The following is a 22735-nucleotide window of genomic DNA, read 5'->3' on the forward strand; positions in this document are numbered from 1 at the left end:
TTTCTTAAAGGCATAGGCAATAGCGTAATTTCCGCCCAGAAAACGCGGATGGACATTCCCCCAGTTTGTATGTTCCGCCACCGCTAGGACCGTACGGAAATGCACTGTCACCATAGACGGCACTATATTCCGCTGTTCATGTTCATTCTTTCAGGGGACTTTCTAGGAATCGGAATTTCTGCGGCGGAAACATCTGCACGGTGCAGCAGACTCCTATTGAAAACAATGGGACTGTGCTGCAAACAAATTTTTCCGCCGCATTTCACTCGGAAAGTGCATCGCGTGAGTGAGGTCATAGGGTGAGCTTTAGACAAGGACCCTTAATTTTACCATATAATCTAATTAATTAATTATTTATTTAATTATTTACTTAATTAATTATTTAATTTATTTATTTTATTTATTAATTAATTAATTAAAGGACCATTTAAAAATCCCTGTCCCGATATCAGAGGTAGAATCATTGGCCCGGGGATAAGGAGACGTGTCATGACCACGTGCCCTGTGCAATCCTGCTGATACTTTATTTTAACTGATAAAAAAAGAAAGTCTTGCGCCATTTGTTTTATTCTTGGACCTCCATAATGAAGCGAAGGTCAAAGCTGCATCCCGAATGCTTTGAGTCGGGATAATGGCCGCGAGTTCAGCAAACTATAACCTAATGTTCTTTAGCCGTGCTTTCTTAAATAAACAAATGTAGCAAAGAGAACAGATAACGGGACATCATAGCCCTGTGGGGTGCACCTTACCCCGGCCCAGATAACAGGTTGTGCAAAACTTTCCCAAAAAAAAGCTAAAACAAAATGCATTCATTTGGAAAGATGCAGAGAGCTTTGCCAGATGTAGCAGAGCTTAGTTTGTCAGTATCTTCAAAAAGTTTCTTGTAGAGCAGTGGTCTCCAAACTGTCATCCTCCAGATGTTGTAAAACTACAACTCCCAGCATGCCCGGACAGCCAACGGCTGTCCGGGCATGCTGGGAGTTGTAGTTTTGCAACATCTGGAGGTCGGCAATTTTAAAGACCCCTGTGGTAGAGGAAGACCGAGAGCAGTGAGATCTGGTTCTAGGTTATGAGAAGGATGATGGTTTCAGCCATGATCCTCCTGATAAGTTACCAACTTTTAAAGCTCCTTCTATGGTAGCATTAAAGAAAAATATCAGTTTTTTGGCAATTAAAAAATAAATAAAAAATTCTATCCATTCTTCCCAGATATGTTCAAACAACTATGTTTCCAACACATACTGCCTGCCACCCTGCTTTCCAAATCTCCTGAAGCCCCAGCAGTGACAGACTGCTTGTCCTACCTGCACTTCAATACTACCATGCCCTCTCCATGCTCCCGCACTGATGTCCTTTCTTTTCCCTTACTCTTCTCTCAGCCTCTACACTAGCTATTCTTCACCTGTCTGCCGGACAGTTGAATGATACTTTACCATGACGTTTGTCTGACGGCAGGATGTTTAAAACTCAATCAAAGTCCCATAGATTTGCATTGGCTTACGGTTTTACTTTCGCGAAGGGTGTCGGTATCGGGATATCCCTAAACTGTGTTGTATTTTTAGTTGACATAAAAGTAATGTTTACCAAATTTAATCCAAATAACTCCCGTCTTTAAGAAGTTTTGAAGTTATGCTGGAACATATAAAATAAAAAGAATGATATATATATATATATATATATATATATATACATATAAATAAATACATTTATTTTATTTATATATATATATATAAATTTTATTTATATATATATACATATATATATATATATATATATATATATATATATATATATATAAAATAAATATACATATATATATATATATATATACATTTCTTTTTTTTAATATGTTCCAGCACAACTTCTGAACGGCGGGAGATATATATAAATATAAATATATATATATACATATATAACATTAAAAAAAAAAGGCTGTCCCGTCCTGTCTTTGTGACCTGCACCAACCATTCTTCACCTGCATGGACAGTTAAATGATACTTTACCATGACGTTTGATGTTTGAAACTCCCTGGAAATATTTACATATAAAGAGTAGTGTGATTAGGAGATGTAGCAGAAGTCCCATAGATTTGCATTGGCTTGCTGTTTTATTCTCATGACGAGTGTCGGTATCGGGCTATCCCTAAACTGTGCTGTATTTTTAGTTAACATGAAAGTAACATGTGTACAAAGTTAAAGGGGTACTCCGGTGGCAAACTTTTTTTTTTTTTTTAAATGAACTGGTGCCAGAAAGTTAAACAGATTTGTAAATTACTTCTATTAAAAAATCTTTATCCTTCCAGTACTTATTAGCAGCTGTATGGTACAGAGGAAATTCTTTGCTTTTTGAATTTCTTTTTTGTCTTGTCCACAGTGCTCTCTGCTGACACTGTCCGTGTCAGGAACTGTCCAGAGTAGCATAGGTTTGCTATGAAGATTTTCTCCTGCTCTGGACAGTTCCTGAGATGGGCATCAGGTGTCAGCAGAGAGCCCTGTGGACAAGACAAAAAAAAGAAATTCAAAAAGAAAAGAATTTCCTCTGTAGAATACAGCTGCTAAAAAGAATTGGAAGGATTAAGATTTTTTAATAGAAGTCATTTACAAATCTGTTTAACTTTCTGGCACCAGTTGATTTAAAAAAAATGTTTTCCATCAAAGTACCCCTTTAAATCCAAGTATCTTCTGCTGTTCAGAAGTTGTGCTGGAACATATAAGTCTAAGAAGAAAATGTTATATATATAACAGTATATAACAGTACTAGGAGAGCTTGGAAACAGATTTCCTTTGAACCCCTTATGTGGTACTTACGCTTGTATTGCATGTAAAATTTGACAGCCCATAATGTACATCCTGACAAAGCACCCTGATGAAGCTAGGCATAAGTGAAACGTACGTTGAGGTTGTGTGCCCCTGTGGTCAGTATTGTATATGGCTTTATACTCACCTGTTTTGTTCTTTTATTTTTTGCTTCTGATGCACTTTTGTCAATGTGTTTATGCTCCATATTGTGATGTGGCCAAAAATCTACAATTTGGGATATAAGTATTTTTTTTTTTACGCCGTTCACCGCACTTTCGCTTCAGACGCGGCGGTCAGCTTTGATCGCCGCGATCGGTGAGGTCCTGTATTAGCCGCGGGTCCTGGCCGTTGATGGCCGCAGGGACCGCCGCGACAGGTGTATATTCGCCGTATAAGACGCACCAACTTCCCCCCCAGTTTTGGGGAACAAAAAGTGCATCTTATACGGTGAAAAATATTGTAACTTATTTTTGGGGCGAGGGGCTTATTCACATTTATTAAAACTCTGGGCGTGCTGGGAGTTGTAGTTACGTACCATATAGAGAGACATGTTAGGGCAGCGATCTCCAACCTATGATTCTCCAGGGGGGAGATTTATCAAAACCTGTGCAGAGGAAAACTTGCCCAGTTGCCCATAGCAACCAATCAGCTTGCTGCTTTCATTTTTATGAAGGCCTGTGAAAAATGAAAGAAGCGATCTGATTGGTTGCTATGGGCAACTGAGCAAGTTTTCCTCTGCACAGGTTTTGATAAATCTCCCCCAGGTGTTTGCAAACTACAACTCCCAGCATGTCCTCACTAGAGATGAGCGAATTTACAGTAAATTCGATTTGTCACGAACTTCTTAGCTCGGCAGTTGATGTCTTTTCCTGCATAAATTAGTTCAGCTTTCCGGTGATATGATGGGCTGGAAAAGGTGGATACAGTCCTAGGAGACTCTTTCCTAGGACTGTATCCACCTTTTCCAGCCCACCGGAGCACCTGAAAGCTGAACTAATTTATGCAGGATAAGTCATCAACTGCCGAGCCGAGAAGTTCGTGACGAATAGAATTTACTGTAAGTTCGCTCATCTCTAGTCCTCACTGTCATTTTTTTTACTTCAGTACATGCCTGTGTAAGTTTCTTACCGTTGCTGTAAAATGTGTGACTTTTTGAAACATGGTATTTTAAGGCAGTTTTGTAGGCCAGGTCTGGTCTGGTGTAGATTTGGGGTGTTTTGGAGAAGTTGCAATGATGAATTCCTGACCACTACATCTGCACAGACCGATTTGACTGTCTACAGTGATTTCTCAGTAATCTGCTGTGCGGCAAAAAGGCGCAAAAAAATAAAAATAAATGGCACACAATGCAAATGCAACTTTTTTGTGCCAAATCATAGCAAAAAAAATAAGTCTAAATTCCCCCTTGGATTTTTTCTTTGCTTTTAGAAGGAAATCCTCTTTATACCCAGACACGTGGTCTTCCTATAGACTGGGGGTAGCAGTAGTTAAGCAGAGGCTCCTGATCTTGTCCAGGTACAGTGATCCCTCAACTTACAATAGTTTCAACATACAATGGTCTTTTCTGGACCATTGTAACTTGAAACCAGACTCAACAAACAATGCTATGGAATCTGCGAAAGGGCTGGAAGAACCGACCAATCAGAATGTACATTTCACTGGTAAAACCCCTGTATTCCTAAAGTGTATGCACTGACTGGTGTCTGGTAGCGCCCCCTACAGTACAGGGAGGTATTACAGGTTCTGTACTCTTTACCTGTATTATTGAAGTACATGCACTGACTTGTCTCTGGTAGTGCCCCCTACAGTACAGGGAGGTATTACATGTTCTGTACTCTTTACCTGTATTATTGAAGTGCATGCACTGACAGATGTCTGGTAGCGCCCCCTACAGTACAGGGAGGTATTACATGTTCTGTACTCTTTACCTGTATTATTGAAGTACATGCACTGACTGATGTCTGGTAGTGCCCCCTACAGTACAGGGAGGTATTACATGTTCTGTACTCTTTACCTGTATTATTGAAGTACATGCACTGACTGGTGTCTGGTAGCGCCCCCTACAGTACAGGGAGGTATTACATGTTCTGTACTCTTTACCTGTATTATTGAAGTACATGGTAGCGCCCCCTACAGTACAGGGAGGTATTACATGTTCTGTACTCTTTACCTGTATTATTGAAGTACATGCACTGACTGGTGTCTGGTAGCGCCCCCTACATTACAGGGAGGTATTACATGTTCTGTACTCTTTACCTGTATTATTGAAGTACATGCACTGACTGGTGTCTGGTAGCGCCCCCTACAGTACAGGGAGGTATTACATGTTCTGTACTCTTTACCTGTATTATTGAAGTACATGCACTGACTGGTGTCTGGTAGTGCCCCCTACAGTACAGGAAGGTATTACATGTTCTGTACTCTTTACCTGTATTATTGAAGTACATGCACTGACTGGTGTCTGGTAGCGCCCTCTACAGTACAGGGAGGTATTACATGTTCTGTACTCTTTACCTGTGCCAGGGTTCCTGCTCCTTTGGACACCAGGTAAGGGCGGCTCCATTTTACTTTTTTTCAGGACATTGCATGTACTGTACAGGACCTTGAAGAAGCTTCTGTCCTCTACATAGACCAGTGTTTCCCATAGAGGGTGCCTCCAGCGGTTGCAAAACTACAACTCCCAGCATGCCCGGACAGCCGAAGGCTGTCCGGGCATGCTGGGAGTTGTAGTTTTGCAACAGCTGGAGACACCCTCTTTGGGAAACACTGAAATAGACCGTGATTACAGCTCCCAGCAGATCTTTCTTACTTTTATACATAAGGATTTGCTTTATCTGTGTTAGTTATTTACTGTTTTTTGTTTAATCCGCACTTTTTCCTATTTTTGGATGACATTTTGGTGGCTTCAGAACCAATTACCAGGTTTCCATAGAGTTAGGGTCTCAACATACAATGATTTCAACATACAATGGTCGTCCCAGAATCAATTCATATTGTAACTTGAGGGAGCACTGTATTGATCTGTCTGCCGGCTACTGATTAACATTGTACACAGAGTAAAGTTCTATCTTCTGTTTAGAGACAGTTTTCCCTTTTAGGCCATGTCCTCCTGATAATCTAACCGCGATAGCGAACGGGACAGATACCAAATGCAAACTGCCCTGTTGTAATGAATATCTTGTAATAAATAGCTGGAACCAAAAAAAATACTGCAAATAGCATTCTAGTGAATCATATCAGGACTGGTCTTAAAGGGGTACTCCGGTGGGAAACTAATTTTTTTTTAAATCAACTGGTGTCAGAAAGTTAAACAGATTTGTAAATTACTTCTATTAAAACATCTTAATCCTTCCAGTACTTATTAGCAGCTGTATGCTACAGTGGAAATTCTTTTCTTTTTCAATTTCTTTTCTGTCTGACCACTGTGCTCTCTGCTGACACCTCTGTCCGTGTCAGGAACTGTCAAGAACAGGAGAAAATCACGATAGCAAACCTATGCTGCTCTGGACAGTTCCTGACACGGACAGAGGTGTCAGCAGAGAGCACTGTGGTCAATCCAAAAATAAAGGAATTTCCTCTGTAGTATACAGCTGGTAATAAGTACTGAAAGGATACAAATTTCTTAATAGAAGTCATTTACAAATCTGTTTAACTTTCTGTAGCCAGTTGACTTAAAAAGACCTAAAAAAAAAATGAGTACCCATTTAACCCTTGGGATTATACAGGAGTCGGCCCCCTAGAGGCTGCATATAGAATAGATTGGCAGTGATTCTGACCACTTCATGGCAATGCAGGACATCTACTGTGTATGGACAGTATAGCACCTATCATCTTTAAAGGGGTACTCCGGTGAAAACCTTTTTTCTTTTAAATCAACTGGTGCCAGAAAGTTAAACATATTTGTAAATGACTTCTATTAAAAAATCTTAATCCGTCCAGTACTTATTAGCTGCTGAAAGCAACAGAGGAAATTCCTTTCTTTTTGGAACACTGATGACATCACGAGCACAGTGCTCTCTGCTGACATCTCTGTCCATTTTAGCAACCATGCATAGCAGGTGCATAGCAGGTGCATAGCAGGTGCATAGCAGGTGCATAGCAGATGTATGCTAAGGGCAGCATGGTGGTTCAGTGGTTAGCACTGCTGCCTTGCAGTGCTGGGGCCTTGGGTTCAAATCCCACTAAGGACAACAATAAATAAAGAGTTATTATTATTATTATTATAATGACGTCAGCAAAGAGCACTGTGCACGTGATGTCATCAGAGAGAATTCCAAAAAGAAAATAATTTCCTCTAGTATTCAGCAGCTAATAAGTACAGGAAGGATTAAGATTTTTTAATAGAAGTAATTTACAAATATGTTTAACTTTCTGCCACCAGTTGACTTAAAAGAAAAAAGGTTTTCACCGGAGTACCCCTTTAAGAGTTGATACATCCACCAGGTTCGATTATTCCATTCTCACAAGTCATCCCTAGGTAAGTGCCTTATCATGGAGAAAGTTGACCAGATCTGGAATAAGATAGATTGTGTTTTATCTCCATTCGATTCTGTGGACTTATATTTATGGTGATCCGATGGTCACCGAGCTTCCTCCATAGGGGTCTGATTGATGAGCTCTCGTTCAGGATGGAAACAGCTTTTATAAGATCGATATAAAACACTTGAGGTTTCCGGCAGATTCCAATCATTTCATGATGCAAGCACTGTGGCCACGTCTGCTGAATACCAATAGAAGGAGTAACAGAGCCATAACAAATCCTTGTAGTGGAGCTTCCCTTGCGTACTATGGGCAGAATCTCTGAGATTAGGAAGATTGCTCATGAACTGTACTGTGAGGCGGACAAGTTACAGCTGCACAGGCCTCTCTGTCCCCTCCCTGCTCTCAACTTTACAATCAGCCTTCATTGTCGTCCTGCGTCATATTTCTGTTGTCTACTGGTTCTCGGGTGTGGTACACCAATTTTTTAGCGTTTTTGGTCACATACCTGCACTGTTAAAGAGTACCAAGCAACCAGTTGATATAAAAAAAAAAAATTCCACCGGAGGACCCCTTTAATGTATGACTTTTTGACCACGAGCAAGTGTGCTATTCTCATACACCAGCACATAGGCATAAGAGCATAATGAAAAGTGGAATGAAAAAGTCCGCTCAGAAATTCCGTTGTAGCAGAGTCCCATTGTTTTCAAGGGGATTCTGCTGCACCCTGCACGCGGCGGAAACATCTGCCACAAAAATTTTGATTCTGGCCTCCACAGAAAGAATTGACATGCCAATCCTTTCTGTGGAATCCGCTTGGAAATGCATTGCGGTCTGTGGAGAAAGCACGTTAACGAGCGCTGGCTTGTTGTGCCGACGCCTGCAGAATTTTCTAGGCAGACATTCCGCCATGTGGACCTTTGCTCAGTTCCATTTCCTCTCAGAGAGCAAATCCTGTTTGTCTATAGGAGGAGCCTGGGCTTAGCTCTCGAAACTAGGCCCTAAGACCCCCAGGGGTATATTCAGACCTACAGATCTTGCAAAGTATTCAGAACTGTCCAGATCTGTCATTTTAAACTGTAATTTTATTATTTTAATAAACGCTTGAAAAATATCCAAGTATTTGGGATTTTCTTTACCGGATTAAGCAGCGCCTGAACAAGAGGTTGTTTTCTTCCTATCTTCACTGATTCTCCCAGGATGGACGACCCCTTTCCTGTGACCTCCAGTACTAAGCAGCTTTCTCCATGATATTTTGTACCCCTGCACAGGGGTGATAGGCGCATACTTTACCTTTACCAGGTGAGAGGCCATCTTGACTCTTGACTGCTGACTCTGCATCTTTTGACTCCCGCCAGGGTCCTCGCATTACCAAAGGTAATACACGAGGTGCTGCCTTCTGGTCTCTTGTTTTCTTTTTCATTAAGGTTTTCCGCCATAGAAAATCTGGGAAGCCAAAATAAACCCTGTCACTGCCCTTCAGCCTTGCCCAACAGCATACCGGGAGAGCGGTTTGCAACCAGAAGACGGTCTGTATTTAAATGACATCTCCAGAGTTGAACAAAAAAGACTTACGAATGGTTGGTCAAATCTTAACGGAGGTAGAGTTGTCCCCTAATGCAGAAAAATCCTGGCAACAAGAAATAAGCAATTCCCAAAAACACTGACTAACCTGAGGTGGGAATGTTGTCTTTAATAATTGAATATCCAGGTTGTAGAGTCACCAATAGATGGTTGAGTTGCAGGTACCAGGTCAGAGAGAATACAAGGCATCCAAGTTGGTTACAGGCAGTTGGCATCAGGTCCAGGTATGGGTTAATGTAAGAGGCAGGGTTGGGGTCAGGCCAAGGCAAGTACACAGATAATCAGAGCAGAGTCAAGTAAGGCTGCATTCACACTGCGGTTGGAGCGTACGGCTGCCAGATCCGGCTGGGGGAGAGGAAAGCCTTGTGCTCCCGTACCCCAGCCGGACTGGCGCCAAACTCTGTTGACTTTAATGAGCCAACCGGAGTCAAACAGTGACTCCAGTCGGCTCATTTCTGGCCTGTATCTGGTTTTGTGACCGGACCTAAAACCGCAGTAAACTATGGTTTTAGGTCTGGTCACAATACCGGATACGGGGGAAAAAATGAGCCGACCGGAGTCACTGTTTGACTCCGGTTGGCTCATTAAAGTCAATGGAGTTTGGTGCCGGTCCGTCTGGGGTACGGGAGCGCAAGGCTTTTTTCTCCCCCAGCCGGATCCGGCAGCCGTACGCTCCAACCGCAGTGTGAATGGAGCCTTCCCTGATCAAAGACCATATAATGTTTAGGAATAGTAAAAAAAAAACTAAAAAATAAAACTAAAAAAAAAACACAAAATACACTGATTAAGTCTAGGAAAATAACTAAATTAAAGTGACCATTTAGTTTTCCCCATATTCCGATGTGTCCTTCCTTACCTGTTCTCTTGGCAGGCCATAGCTGAGATGAGTGGCAATATTTGACTAGATTTGATCTTTTATTTAATTTTGAGGCTAAGTAACATTTAGTGGCAATTTTTTTAGTAATTTTTTTTTTTTACAAAAAGGCATGTGTAAAATAAAACACGCCACTAAAGTTTACACTGTGTGAACATAGCCTAAGGCTTTGGGTGCACCCAATGATTCCGGCTGTTTTGGGGACATAAAAGAGCCCAGAAAATCTATTTTATATTCCTGAACACTGCATTTTTATTTTTTATTTTTACTATTGAACTCTATTATACTGGTAAAAGGCTCTTTGGACACACTCATATTAATAATTCATTTTGGGTTGTTACGTGCCGATTCCAGCCGTATGGTGGCGGGTTAGTTGGAATACATTTTTAAGTTTCAGATGTGTTTTGTTATTAAATTCAGCCCAAAAAAGGTTTATGTGCCCATAGCCCTACTGCGAGAAACGGAGTCCCGATGGAATTTAGGGGAAGGTAACAACAATGGCCTTTTGTTAGAATAAAAATCTTATCTTTTAGTAACAGGTATTACGAGTGCTCTAGATCTGTTTCTTTGGCGGTCCAGCCGTGTGTCGCTGCCCCAATGGGAAATGCACCCAATCAGACAAGAACACCCAAATAATACAAAAACACCTTAAAAGATCTGACAAAACTTTAAAGGAGTACTCCGCTGCCCCAGTGTTTGGAACATTTTATTCCGAACACTTGGAGTGTTAAGAACATTTTGTTCCGAACACTTGGAGCGGGCGTTGTGACGTCACGGCCACACCCCCTGAATGCAAGCCACGCCCCGTCCCATAGACTTGCATTGAGGGGGCGTGGCCGTGACATCATGACCCCCGCCGCCCGCACCCAGCATTCTACACGAACAGCGTGCTGCACAGAGATCGCGAGGATCCCAGCTGCGGGAACCCCCGCGATCAGACATCTTATCCCCTGTCCTTTGGATAGTAGATAAGATGTCTAGGGGCGGAGTACTACTTTAAATACTCAGGGCCAGAGAGAAGAGCAAACACCCTCTGTTAAAGGAGTAATCCGGTAGTAAACTTTTTTTTTTTAATCAACTGTTGCCAGAAAGTTAAACAGGTTTGTAAATTACTTCTATAAAAAAATCTTAATCCTTCGCGTACTTATTAGCTGCTGAATACTACAGAGGAAATTTTCTTCTTTTTGGAACACAGAGCTCTCTGATTAAAGGGGTAGTCCAGTGGTGAAAAACTTATCCCCTATCCTAAGGATAGGGGATAAGTTTGAGATCGCGGGGGGTTCGACCGCTGGGGCCCCCCGCGACCTCTCTGTACGGGGCCCCGGCTCTCCGCCGAGATAGCAGGTGTCGACCCCCGCACGAGGCGGCGGCCGACACGCCCCCTCAATACATCTCAATGGCAGAGCCGGAGATTGCCGAAGGCAGTGCTTCGACTCTGCCATAGAGTTGTATTGAGGGGGCGTGTCGGCCGCCGCCTCGTGCGGGGGTCGACACCTGCTATCTCGGCTTTGTGCGGAGGTCGACACGCCCCCTTCCCGCGGGCTGTCGGGGCTCCGTACCCCTTAAGATAGGGGATAAGTTGTAAACCACTGAGTCACTGAGACTACTCCTTTAATCACGAGCACAGTGCTCTCTGCTGACATCTCTGTCCATTTTAGGAACTGTCCAGAACAGCATATGTTTTCTAAGGGGATTTTCTCCAACTCTGGACAGTTCTTAAAATGGACAGAAATGTCAGCAGAGAGCACTGTGCTCGTGATTAAGCAGAGAGCTCTGTTCCAAAAAGAAAATAATTTCCTCTGTAGTATTCAGCAGCTAATAAGTACTGGAAGGATTAAGATTTTTTAATAGAAGTAATTTACAAATCTGTTTAACTTTCTGGCAACAGTTGACTTTAAAAAAAAAAAAAGTTTTCCACTGGAGTACCCCTTTAACTTTACTCAAAATGACCATTATCACTCCAATCTGCTCCATTTTCATTATTGTTCCTATATATTGGAAGGAAAATGCATGATACCTGACCCCAATCTTTGTTCTCTCTGGGGGAGAGGAAACGTGTAGAGGAAACGTTGTCCATAGCAACCAATCAGATCGCTGCTTTTATTTTTAACAAGGCCTCTGCAAAATGAAAGAAGCGATCTGATTGGTTTCTATGGGCAACTCAGCAACTTTTCCTCTGGACAGGTTTTGTGACCATCACAGGTTAGAAGCTTCTTCATGAAAGAACGACATGGAAATCATTCTGTGCCCCCGACCCCCACCCCCATCGCTATCAGGATCCATTAGTCAGGCTTTCTGGATTTCCACATAAAATGGTCAGACTCCGGACCCGGTATTGCTTAATACAGTCTGAAGTTGAAACAATGAAAGGGCAGACCAGGTGGGTCAGGGTCCTCTGCCATGACATTCATGCCTGTAAATGGGACGACAAGATAAGGCTGCAGGTTTTCAGATCTCAGATCTCTTTAAAGGGGTTGTTCATTTTTGGACATAACTTTTTGTTCTACATATTAATTAAGCCCCTAATGCCGCAGCCTGTTTTGACCTTAAATGGGTTGTTCAGTATTAGAAAAACACTTATTTTTAAATTTTATTTTATTTTTTGCAAAAACAGCACCACTTCTGTCCACAGGTTGTGTCTGGTATTGCAGCTTAGGCTGGGCTGCAATACCAGACACAACCTGTGGGCAGGAGTGGTGCTGTTTAAAAAAAAAAAAAAATAAAGCATTTTTCTAATACTGAACAACCCCTTTAATGACCAGACCAATTTAAATGTTTCACCTTTTTAGAGACACAACGTGTATTTTTCCATCCACAGACCCATATGAGGTTTGTTTTTTGAACACCAAATTTAACTTTGTTATGACATCACCAGTTTCAATAAAACGCTGAGAAAACGTGGAGAAATTAAAAGAAAACCTAAATTTTACGACTTTTGTGGGGTTTCGCTTCACGTAAGGCACTGAACAGTAAACCTGACATGAAGTCTTTTTTATGTGGGTCAACTAGATCAGTGTTTTCCAACCAGTGTGCCTCCAGCTGTTGCAAAACTACAATTCCCAGCATGCCCGGACAGCCAACGGCTGTCCGGGAATGCTGGGAGTTGTAGTTTTGCAACAGCTGGAGGCACACTGGTTGGAAAACACTGAACTAGATTACAATGATATCGAGATTATATCGTTTTTCTTTTATTTTACATTAAAAAAAAATTTTGATAAAAAAAATAAGTATGCTTAAAATTGTTCTATTCTGGCAGCAATTTTTTCCCCCCATATATAGGGCTGTATAGGCTCATTGTGGGGCTGTGATCTGTAGTTTTTATCGGGATTATTTTGGGTTTGATGGGACTTTTTAAATCACTTTTTACTCTTTTTTTTCTGGTTAATGAAGTGACCAAAAATCAGCAATTCTTACTGGAATGCAACAAAAGACATTGGGGGGGGGGGGGGGGTGGAATGGAAAATGTTAGACTTTTTGATGATTTACGTTGCTCTCGCCACTTTTAAGCAAGTGGACAGGGATAAGCGTCCAGGGGGCGTGGCCTTGTGATATGCAAAATTTATTGAAGTGGACTAAGGTAAATTGTAGGTGAAATCTATGCTAGCTCTGTTCCGGTGTAGATTTCAATGAGCAGCCCCTCTTAGTAAATGTCCCGCGCGTAACGCCAACAGAATTTTACTGAATAACTGTGTGTAAAATGCTAAAATTCTCTTCCCCTAAACATCTTATCCCCTATCCAAAGGATAAGATGTCTGATCGTGAGGGTCCAGCTGCTGGGGCCCACCTATATCTCCATGCCGGCACCCCGGTGTTATGAAAATTGGGTTCGGGCGGCCGTGGTCGTGACGTCACACCACACCCCCTCCATTCATGTCTATGGGTCACACCTCCTCCCATAGACATGAATGGAGGGGACGTCACATGATATCACGACCACGGCAGCCCGAACCCAATGTTCTGAACTCAATGGTCAGAACGCCGGTCTAACCACAATCCAAAAACTAATAGGTAAAGTGGCTCCATATTTATACACACACATACACCGGGAATCTTATATCAGAATTATTTTATTAAATATTCAGCAATTGGCATGATTTCATTACAACATCTTCATTTTTTATTTTTATTTTTTTTCCAACGTATTTCGCCTTCCATGAGGGAAGCGGCGAGTCATCATCCTCAGTTACTCAAATCCATATATAAAGCTATTATAGCTGTTAAACAAGCAGTATACATAAGCCATACATTATATATGCTATACAGTCCATAAGGTATAGAGCGGCCGTCGGATACATAAGTCGCGCCCGCCAGGAGATTTTTTTAATTTTATTTTTTAACCCCCTTCTTATAATAAATACATACGAAACAGTAGAGAATTGGAGAGACGTCTCAGATCTATTAAAGGCATCGTCTTGTACAGTATTTGGAATGTTTTATATCCTATACATTTGGAAGGAGAAGGCTGAGACTTACTAAAAAATATTATATTTTTTTTTGGCAAATACATTCCCTTTATAAGGTTTAGAGAAAATACAAGATGTAAGGACGAGATTCAGAATAGAAAAAGAGAGCAGAACGATTCACATGAAGCAAACCCAATGGATGAAGGTGACCATTAGAGATGAGCAAACTTATAGTAAATTCGATTCGTCGCGAATTTCTCGGCTCGGCAGTTGATGTCTTTTCCTGCATAAATTAGTTCAGCTTTCCGGTGCTCCTCTGGGCTGGAAAAGGTGGATACAGTCCTAGGAGACTCTTTCCTAGGACTGTATCCACCTTTTTCAGCCCACCGGAGCACCTGAAGGCTGAACTAATTTATGCAGGAAAAGTCATCAACTGCCGAGCCGAGAAGTTCGCGACAAATCAAATTTACTGTAAGTTCACTCATCTCTAGTGACCATAGATATTACTGTAGAAAGACGCCCTCCTGCCACTTTGTATTCATCATCGCCCTTTTTATTATGTATAAAACAATCCCCTTATGGATACATTTGATAAGCAATTATATATGTTTAGGGTTTATAATGTACAAAAAGATACAAAAATACCACAAGGGAGGTGGAGATAGTGTTACCCAATGGTAACCCATAGAATTCATGATATTCGTAAAACTATATATATATATATAAATTGCACAGACTTTTCTCATTAAAATGTAAAACCGTACATATAAGAGATATCGTATTCAGTGTTTAGATGTAGATTGCACACATTTTTGCCCCGATTCTTTGACACCAAGATACATAGTATTGGTAAAGTCATTACAGTGTCCAGGATTAGAAAGACATGGCTGCTTTCCTATAAAAACAGCACCACACCTGTCCCGAGGTTGTGTGTGGTACTGCAGCTCAGTCCCATTTCCTTCAAACAGAGGTTACAATCAATCGACAGATGTAGCGCAGCAATACCAGAAACAACCTATAGGGCAGGTGTGGCGCTGTTTGTGTAAGAAAGCAGCCATGTTTTTTTAGTCTTGGACAACACTGAACTTGAGCTAAAAGTCCATATGTATAACAATGAAGCCTACATTTTATTTATATTCATTTGTACTATACGATTATTAATATGACATTAGGCCACAAAGATGGCTGCCTCCATAGTGTGAATGGAAAAGGTGGTTCTCTTGACGGTTCACCAAATTATACCTAAATAATTCACCAAAAAGGTGTGAACAGCTTTTAGGGGACTACTTGGGGAGGTAAGCATCATGTATGGAACTTAATTTTAAAGGGGTCACCCCATGATTAAGAACATCTCATATGCTGTGAAAGAAGTCTAGGGGATAAGTGTATAATTGCAGGGGGTCCGACTGCTGGGACTCCCTGTGATCTGGAAAACAGGGACACAAATCTCCCATTAATATAGAGCAAGTGGTCACACATGAGCACTGTCAGTACATTTATCCTCTATAGCTGAGTACAGCGCTACATACACTGTGGATTGGCATATGTCCTAACTGTGGGAGCTAGAATCTGTCAGCTCTATATCATGCTCAGAGATCAAGTGTCAAGAAGGCGTCGCTGAGGTGCAGCATGTATGCCTTCTCTCTTCCCCCATCCCTCTCTGCTTGTCTTCCAGCACTGAGCTCTGAACGTCAACCATGCAAAGCAGAAAGGGGTGGTGGAGAGAGGAGGCATGCATGCGGCAGCTTAGCACGATTTCTTTGACACTTTAGCTCTGAGCATGATATAGAGCTGACAGATTTCATTTAAGGAGAACTCCAGATTAGGCTGGTTTTACATTCGAGTAACACAGATGCATTTTTGCATCCATGTTACGCCTGTAAGTCTTGGCTGTCAACAGACCTGGTCAGGCCTTGACATTTGTATTATCCTAGTGTGAAACCAGCCTAAAACTCCTACTATGTTTTACCTACGGCAGGCATAATTTTGTCAAGCTCCACCCCCGCAGGCCCTGAAGACCTGCAGTCAGGCACTCGCTGGACAATCGCTTGTGTGACTCCCAACTTAGGGTATGTTCACACAGGGTGAATATGCTACAGATTTTCTATCTACCCCTGTGTGAACATATCCTTACTCTGTATATTAATGGAGCTCAGATATAGAAATCTACAGCAAACCGGCCCAACCAACCAAATGTAATGTTTTTTTTGCATCTGGCAGAAAAGTAACTAACATTTTTTTTTTTATTACAGTTTTTGTGATATTGCGGCAAAAATAGTGCAAAATAACTACGACGAATGAAAAATGCCGGTGAAACACGTCAAGAAGAAATCAATTATATACTTTATTATTATCTTTGTATGTACAGGTCATGTGATCATTTTTCCCAATGTCATTTGCATTTTGAGCAGGTGGAAAATCTGAATGATAACCAAGGGTGCAGATTGAAAAGTCTATTCACATTGCGGAATTTCCGCTTGCGGAATTCTGCCTCCAACTAAAGCCCATAGACTTCTATGGGATTCCGCACTCCCATTAAACCATCTGAAATCCCAACGGTTGAATGGGAGTGCGGAATCCCATAGAAGTCTATGGGCTTTAGTTTGAGGCAGAATTCCGCATTCGGAAATTCCGCAGTGTGAATAGACCCGCCGTATGAAATGCTTCTTTAGGGATTGCATCTGCCATGTGTTTCACGCTGTGGATGCGCCAACTGCAGTCACAAGAGGGAGCTCCCTGCTGCGGCCCGGTAGCCCTGTGTGTCGGCTCGTAGCAGCGGATTTCACACTTTGCATCTGCTATGAGCAGGCACTGTCTCTATAGCGGAAAATCCGCCACTACGAGATATCCTAAGGGTAGGGTCATACGGCCTCAGCAGGAAGCTCATGATTGCCATCAGCACATCCGCAGCATTAAATACCCTGCAGATGCGCTTCGTGTGACCCTACCCTTAGGATATCTGCTTCCATTCTTAAATGAGAACTTCATTACTTTCAGAGGCTGAGAATCATGTATGGATGTTAGAATGACACAAATACTGGGTGACAATCTTTATGGCCACTATACCAGCTCCTACAGGGGATGTCAGTCAGTCGTCCCATAGTGCCCCTAACACACACAAACTGGAGGTTGTCTTAAAGGTGTATTCCAGGGAAAAACTTTTTTTTTACATATCAACTGGCTCCAGAAAGTTAAACAGATTTGTAAATTACTTCTATTAAAAAATCTTAATCCTTCCAATAATTATCAGCTCCTGAAGTTGAGTTGTTCTTTTCTGTCTGGCAACAGTGGTCTCTGCTGACATCTCTGCTTGTCTCGGGAACTGCACAGAGTAGAAGAGGTTTGCTATGGGGATTTGCTTCTACTCTGGACAGTTCCCGAGACACGTGTCCTCAGAGAGCACTTAGACAGAAAAGAACAACTCAACTTCAACAGCTCATAAGTACTGAAAGGATTAATATTTTTAATAGAAGTAATTTACAAATCTGTTTAACTTTCTGAAGCCAGTTGATATATATATATATATATATATATATATATATATATATATATATATAAATAAAAGTTTTTTCCTGGAATACCCCTTTAAGATTAGGGTCAACCATCCGACTTCTGGAGTGGACTTTACTGACACCACTGATGTAAGAATTGTGGGGCAACATTCAGTTTTGCCAATATTTGCTTTGTAGTGTTTGGGCACATGATCTGGTGCAAGTTGCCAAGGCGGCCACAAAAAACTTCCATTGCAGGCAGTATTGGACTTGCCAACTACACGACTAGAGCAGTGTTTCCCAACCAGCGTACCTCCAGCTGTTGCAAAACTACAACTCCCAGCATGCCCGGACAGCCTTTGGCTGTCCGGGCATGCTGGGAGTTGTAGTTTTGCAACAGCTGGAGGCACGCTGGTTGGGAAACGCTGGACTAGAGGGTCTTCTAGTAGGCCCTGGCTCTCACATGAATGATACTAAAACAGCAATGGCAATGAGGTTGAACAGTGGACAAGCCCATATGGGAATGAATCAATTTTTTGGGGGGTTATTTAGCAAGAACCTTTAAAGGGGTACTCCGGTGGGAAACTAAATTTTTTTTTTTTAAATGAACTGATGTCAGAAACTTAAACAGATTTGTAAATTACTTCTATTAAACATTTTTTACCCTTCCAGTACTTTTTAGCAGCTGTATGCTAAAGAGGAAATTCTTTTCTTTTTGAATTTCTTTTTTGTCTTGTCCACAGTGCTCTCTGCTGACACCTCTGTCCGTGTCAGGAACTGTCCAGAGCAGCATAGGTTTGCTATGGGGATTTTCTCCTGCTCTGTAATATGCAAATCTTTTTAACTTGCTGGCATCTGTTGATTAAAAAAAAAAAATATTTCCATCGGAGTACCCTTTTAAGGATCGAGCGAGAGAAGAAATTAAAAAATGAAATGCATGTAAAGTGTCTTCCAGTGTAAAAAGCTTGGCAATGATCAGGTGCGGTTCCTACTAGAATGCCCCTTTTATTGAGGGAGGGGCTCATACGCCTCAGTTATAAGACACTGATATCCACCAGCCCAAAAAGTATAAAAAAAAATTAAAATTCTAAACATTCACATTTTCAGTGTCATCACACCAGGATGGCTCTGGGTATTGGCCCCTATAGGGCTATGTACGGCTATACCTATATAGCTCCGTTCAGGTACCCTCCTCCGCAGATATTTAGGTGTGATATAGAATTTGTTTTTTAAATAGAGTTTAAAAAAAAAAAATGGCGGAAACTTTTCGACCGCCCCTCGTATCTTTCGGTCACAGCTCCATTTTAGCTCCAAGTTAGAAGAGCACCTCTAGAGGAAGCTGACTGCATAACAGTTCATAGATTAGAACTCTATGACAAGTTATGCAGTAGAGCTCCCCCTAGTGGTGGCTGTGAATAGATGTGATATTTAAATTGTAAGTCTGGGCAGGGGATCTGGAGCTTCGTATCAGAAAAATGGAGCTCAGACCTCTATAAGAGATATAATCAAAAGATAATCCGTACAGAATGTTAGTACAATATCGTGTTTAAGGATGGATGATCCCTTAAAGCAGTGTTTCCCAACCAGTATGCCTTCAGCTGTTGCAAAACTACAACTCCCAGCATGCCCGGACAGCCAACGGCTGTCCGGGCATGCTGGGAGTTGTAGTTTTGCAACAGCTGAAGGCACGCTGGTTGGGAAACACTGACAAAGTAATACTCCATGGTCAACCATTGGACTTTACTTTGTGGTTCATCCGCAATACACTGCATCATGTATACTGGCACTGACCTTAAATTATAACCCAAACACGGCTGCATTACAAAATCCTGCGGGTTTCGGAGGTCTCACAGAACCCAGTGGGGCCCAAAAGCCATATAGGAGGATACAGTATTATAAATGGCATAGTTTTGTTGTTTTTTTTGTTGTTATTTTTTGAGACTTAAAAAAAATTAATAAAAAAAAGGTTGCAATAATTTTTCCCTTATTTAAAGGGGTACTCCGGTGATAAACATTTTTTTTTTATATCAACTGGTGCCAGAAAGTTAAACAGATTTGTAAATGACTTCTATTAAAAAATCTTTACCCTTCCAGTACTTTTTAGCAGCTGTATGCTAGAGGAATTTCTTTTTTTTGTCTCTGCTGACACCTCTGTCCGTGCCAGGAACTGTCCAGAGCAGCATAGGTTTGCTATGGGGATTTTCTCCTGCTCTGGACAGTTCCTGATACGGGCATCAGGTGTCAGCAGAGAGCACTGTGGACAAGACAAAACATGAAATTCAAAAAGAAAAGAATTTCCTCTGTAGCATACAGCTGCTAAAAAGTACTGGAAGGGTAAAGATTTTTTAATAGAAGTCATTTACAAATCTGTTTAACTTTCTGGCACCAGTTGATTAAAAAAAAAAAATGTTTTCCACTGGAGTACCCCTTTAAGTACACACAGTGTAAAAGGTAAAATTCCTGATGTGTATGTTATTTTATATATATATATATATATATATATATATATATATATATATTTCACATATTTTTGTCCGCAACTGGTGAAAAAAAGGAGTTGAGACTGATTATACTAGCAACCCTTAGGCCCCAATCACAGGGTGAAATTGTAATAACATTTCTGGACGGAATGTTCCGCTGGCTAGAATGGCTCGGAAATGCACAAATGCATTTCCGAGTGGATTCTGCAGAAAAGAATTAACATGTTCATTCATTCGGCGGTGTCCGATATTTGAATTTCCGCGCCAGATGTTTCCCCCCGCTGAATTTCTGGATTATATTATAAGACCGTGTTTCCCAACCAGTGTGCCTCCAGCTGCAAAACTACAATTCCCAGCATGCCTGGCCGTTGGCTGTCCGGGCATGCTGGGAGTTGTAGTTTAGCAACAGCTGGAGTCACAAACTGGTTGGGAAACACAGATATAAGATGTTTCTATCAACAATGGTGTCAAAATACAACAAAGTCAACTCATTGGGGGGCAGGAGTAAAAAAAAAAAAAAGGAAACAAAAGCATCCCATAGGAAAGAGAACTGAAGCATTCTGGGAAGAGTTTTTTTTTTTTTTTTTTTGGAGTATACAGCTTTAATCAGAGTGAAGTAAAATTTGAAAATAGGTCTCAATCATTTTTAAAAAGTAAACACGGTAGTAATACTATACCTTCCAAAGTGATTCGTTCCATTCATTGTCATTAGAAAGTTTTTTTTTTTTTTGTAAAATACCAATTTTTTTTTTTTAAAGGGCTGGCACCACATAAATAAGAGAAAGTCCTCCTGAAATGTAATTTTTAAGTATACAACGAACAGTGCGTGATTTGCCGTAGAGATCGGAGAAGTACCATCCGCAGTCTATGGTGAGTGAGGACAAGACGCCTGCACTGAGGAAGCTGCACTGCAGAACCAGCGTCAGGAGCCTCGGGTTTATTCTTTTCCTGTTTTGTTTTTTTCAAAGACCAGAAAATCTGTTCACAATTGGCACAGTGACGCCCCGGAAACCCCACGTCCGTGTTAAAATTGTACCATCTTACCAGCAAAAAAAAAAAAAAACATTGCTATTTCCCATTGACAACTGCAGGCAACAGTAGAAATTGTAGCAACAGCGAAACGTCGCTACGTAAACTGACACAACGTATCAATGGCACAAACCGGCGCCGCCTTTTGTCCTTCTCTTTCTGTATCTTCTATAAGAGATTTTTTTTTTTCTTACATTTTCTCTGCAAGTGTCTCTGGTTCATCACCGCCAATTGTCCATTTCATCTGTTTTCCAAGCGAAAGATGCAATTCGATCGGGCGAGGAAGAAGAAGAAGAAGAAGAAAAAAAAAGGGCAAGGAAATCCCCTTGCTAGTCGACCCCTTCGAATCCCTGAGCGTTCTCCACCGCCAAGAGTAGCTTTTCCCGTAAATCTTCAAAGGTGTCGTATGGAGGTAAGTCGAGACGGTTAAAGCTGTAAAACATTGCAAAAAAGAAGTCGATTAGTTGGGTTTAATGGAAGACAACGTCAAGAATGACTACGCCGTGATAATTTAGGGGCAGCTCGGTGTGAAATTGGATACACAAGCTGGACGCATCTACTTCTTGATGAGGTGGTGTAGTGATTACTTGTGACCTGTAGGTGTCACTCATGTAGGGTTTCTGCTGTAATCTTCCCTACAACCCCACAGCAGCACCTACAGGTTGTAGATGCAAATAACACCCCGTAAAGGAAACAATATTTTTTTTTTTGGCTAGTTAGATCATTGTTTTCCAACCAGTGTGTCTCCAGCTGTTGCAAAACGACAACACTGGGAGTTGTAATTTAGCAAGCCTGGACGGTTAAATCTAGGCAGCTGTGAGGTATTGAAAGAGGAGCCCATTACTTGTGCAAAATAGAAATTGGGTCTCTTCCAATTACTTGTGACCTGTAGAGGTCACTCATGTAGAGTTTTATCTTCCCTACAGCCCCACCTACAGGTTGCAAATGTAAATGACACACCATAAAGGAAACAACCATTTTTTATTTATTTTTTAATCTAGTTAGTTCAGCGTTTCCCATTTCTAATAGAATTGGGTTCTCAAGCTGAACGTCGTCTCTTCTTATTTGATCACATGGTGAAGTTATTACTTGTGACCTGTAGAGGTCACTGATGAGGGGTTCTTGGTGCAATCTTCCCTACAACCCCACAGCACCACCTATGGGTTGTAAATACAAATAACATTTCATGAGCAAAACTACAATTTCCTTTCCTTATAAAATCTAGTAATTTATCCCATATCAGAGATTCGACACAGCTAATTTATTTTAAAAAAACAGCTCCACGTCTGTCCCCAGGTTGTGTGTGGGTTTACAACTTGGTTCCATTAACTTCATTGGAACTGAGCTGCAGAACCGCACCCAACCTGGAGACAGACAGGGAGAGGTTTTTTAAAATAAGCTCTGAAATTATCTCTGTTTTTCTATCCCTGGATAACCCCTTTAATGTATCAGAAAGAATTACAATTGCAGTTTCCTTTATGGGGTGTTATTTGCATTCACAACCTGTAGGTGGTGCTGTGAGTTTCTTGTTTACGTAAAGCTTCCTTAAAGGAGTAGTGCAGTGAAATATAACTTATCTCTTATCCAAAGGATAGGA

General features: G+C 41.3%; 1 protein-coding gene across 9 annotated transcripts in view; it reads right to left on the reverse strand.

Moving 5' to 3' along the window:
- Positions 1 to 20139: 20139 nt before the first annotated feature.
- Positions 20140 to 22735, reverse strand: part of NEDD4L (NEDD4 like E3 ubiquitin protein ligase) — a 365727-nt gene continuing 363131 nt past the window's right edge. For all 9 annotated transcript variants that reach the window (XM_056544621.1, XM_056544679.1, XM_056544640.1 and 6 more), the window contains one exon: positions 20140 to 21570. In XM_056544621.1, coding sequence (XP_056400596.1) covers positions 21468 to 21570 — 103 coding nt within the window. In that variant the 3' untranslated portion in view covers positions 20140 to 21467. The remainder of the gene's footprint in view (positions 21571 to 22735) is intronic.

Source organism: Hyla sarda, chromosome 1, assembly GCF_029499605.1.
Source record: "Hyla sarda isolate aHylSar1 chromosome 1, aHylSar1.hap1, whole genome shotgun sequence".
NCBI lineage: Eukaryota > Metazoa > Chordata > Amphibia > Anura > Hylidae > Hyla > Hyla sarda.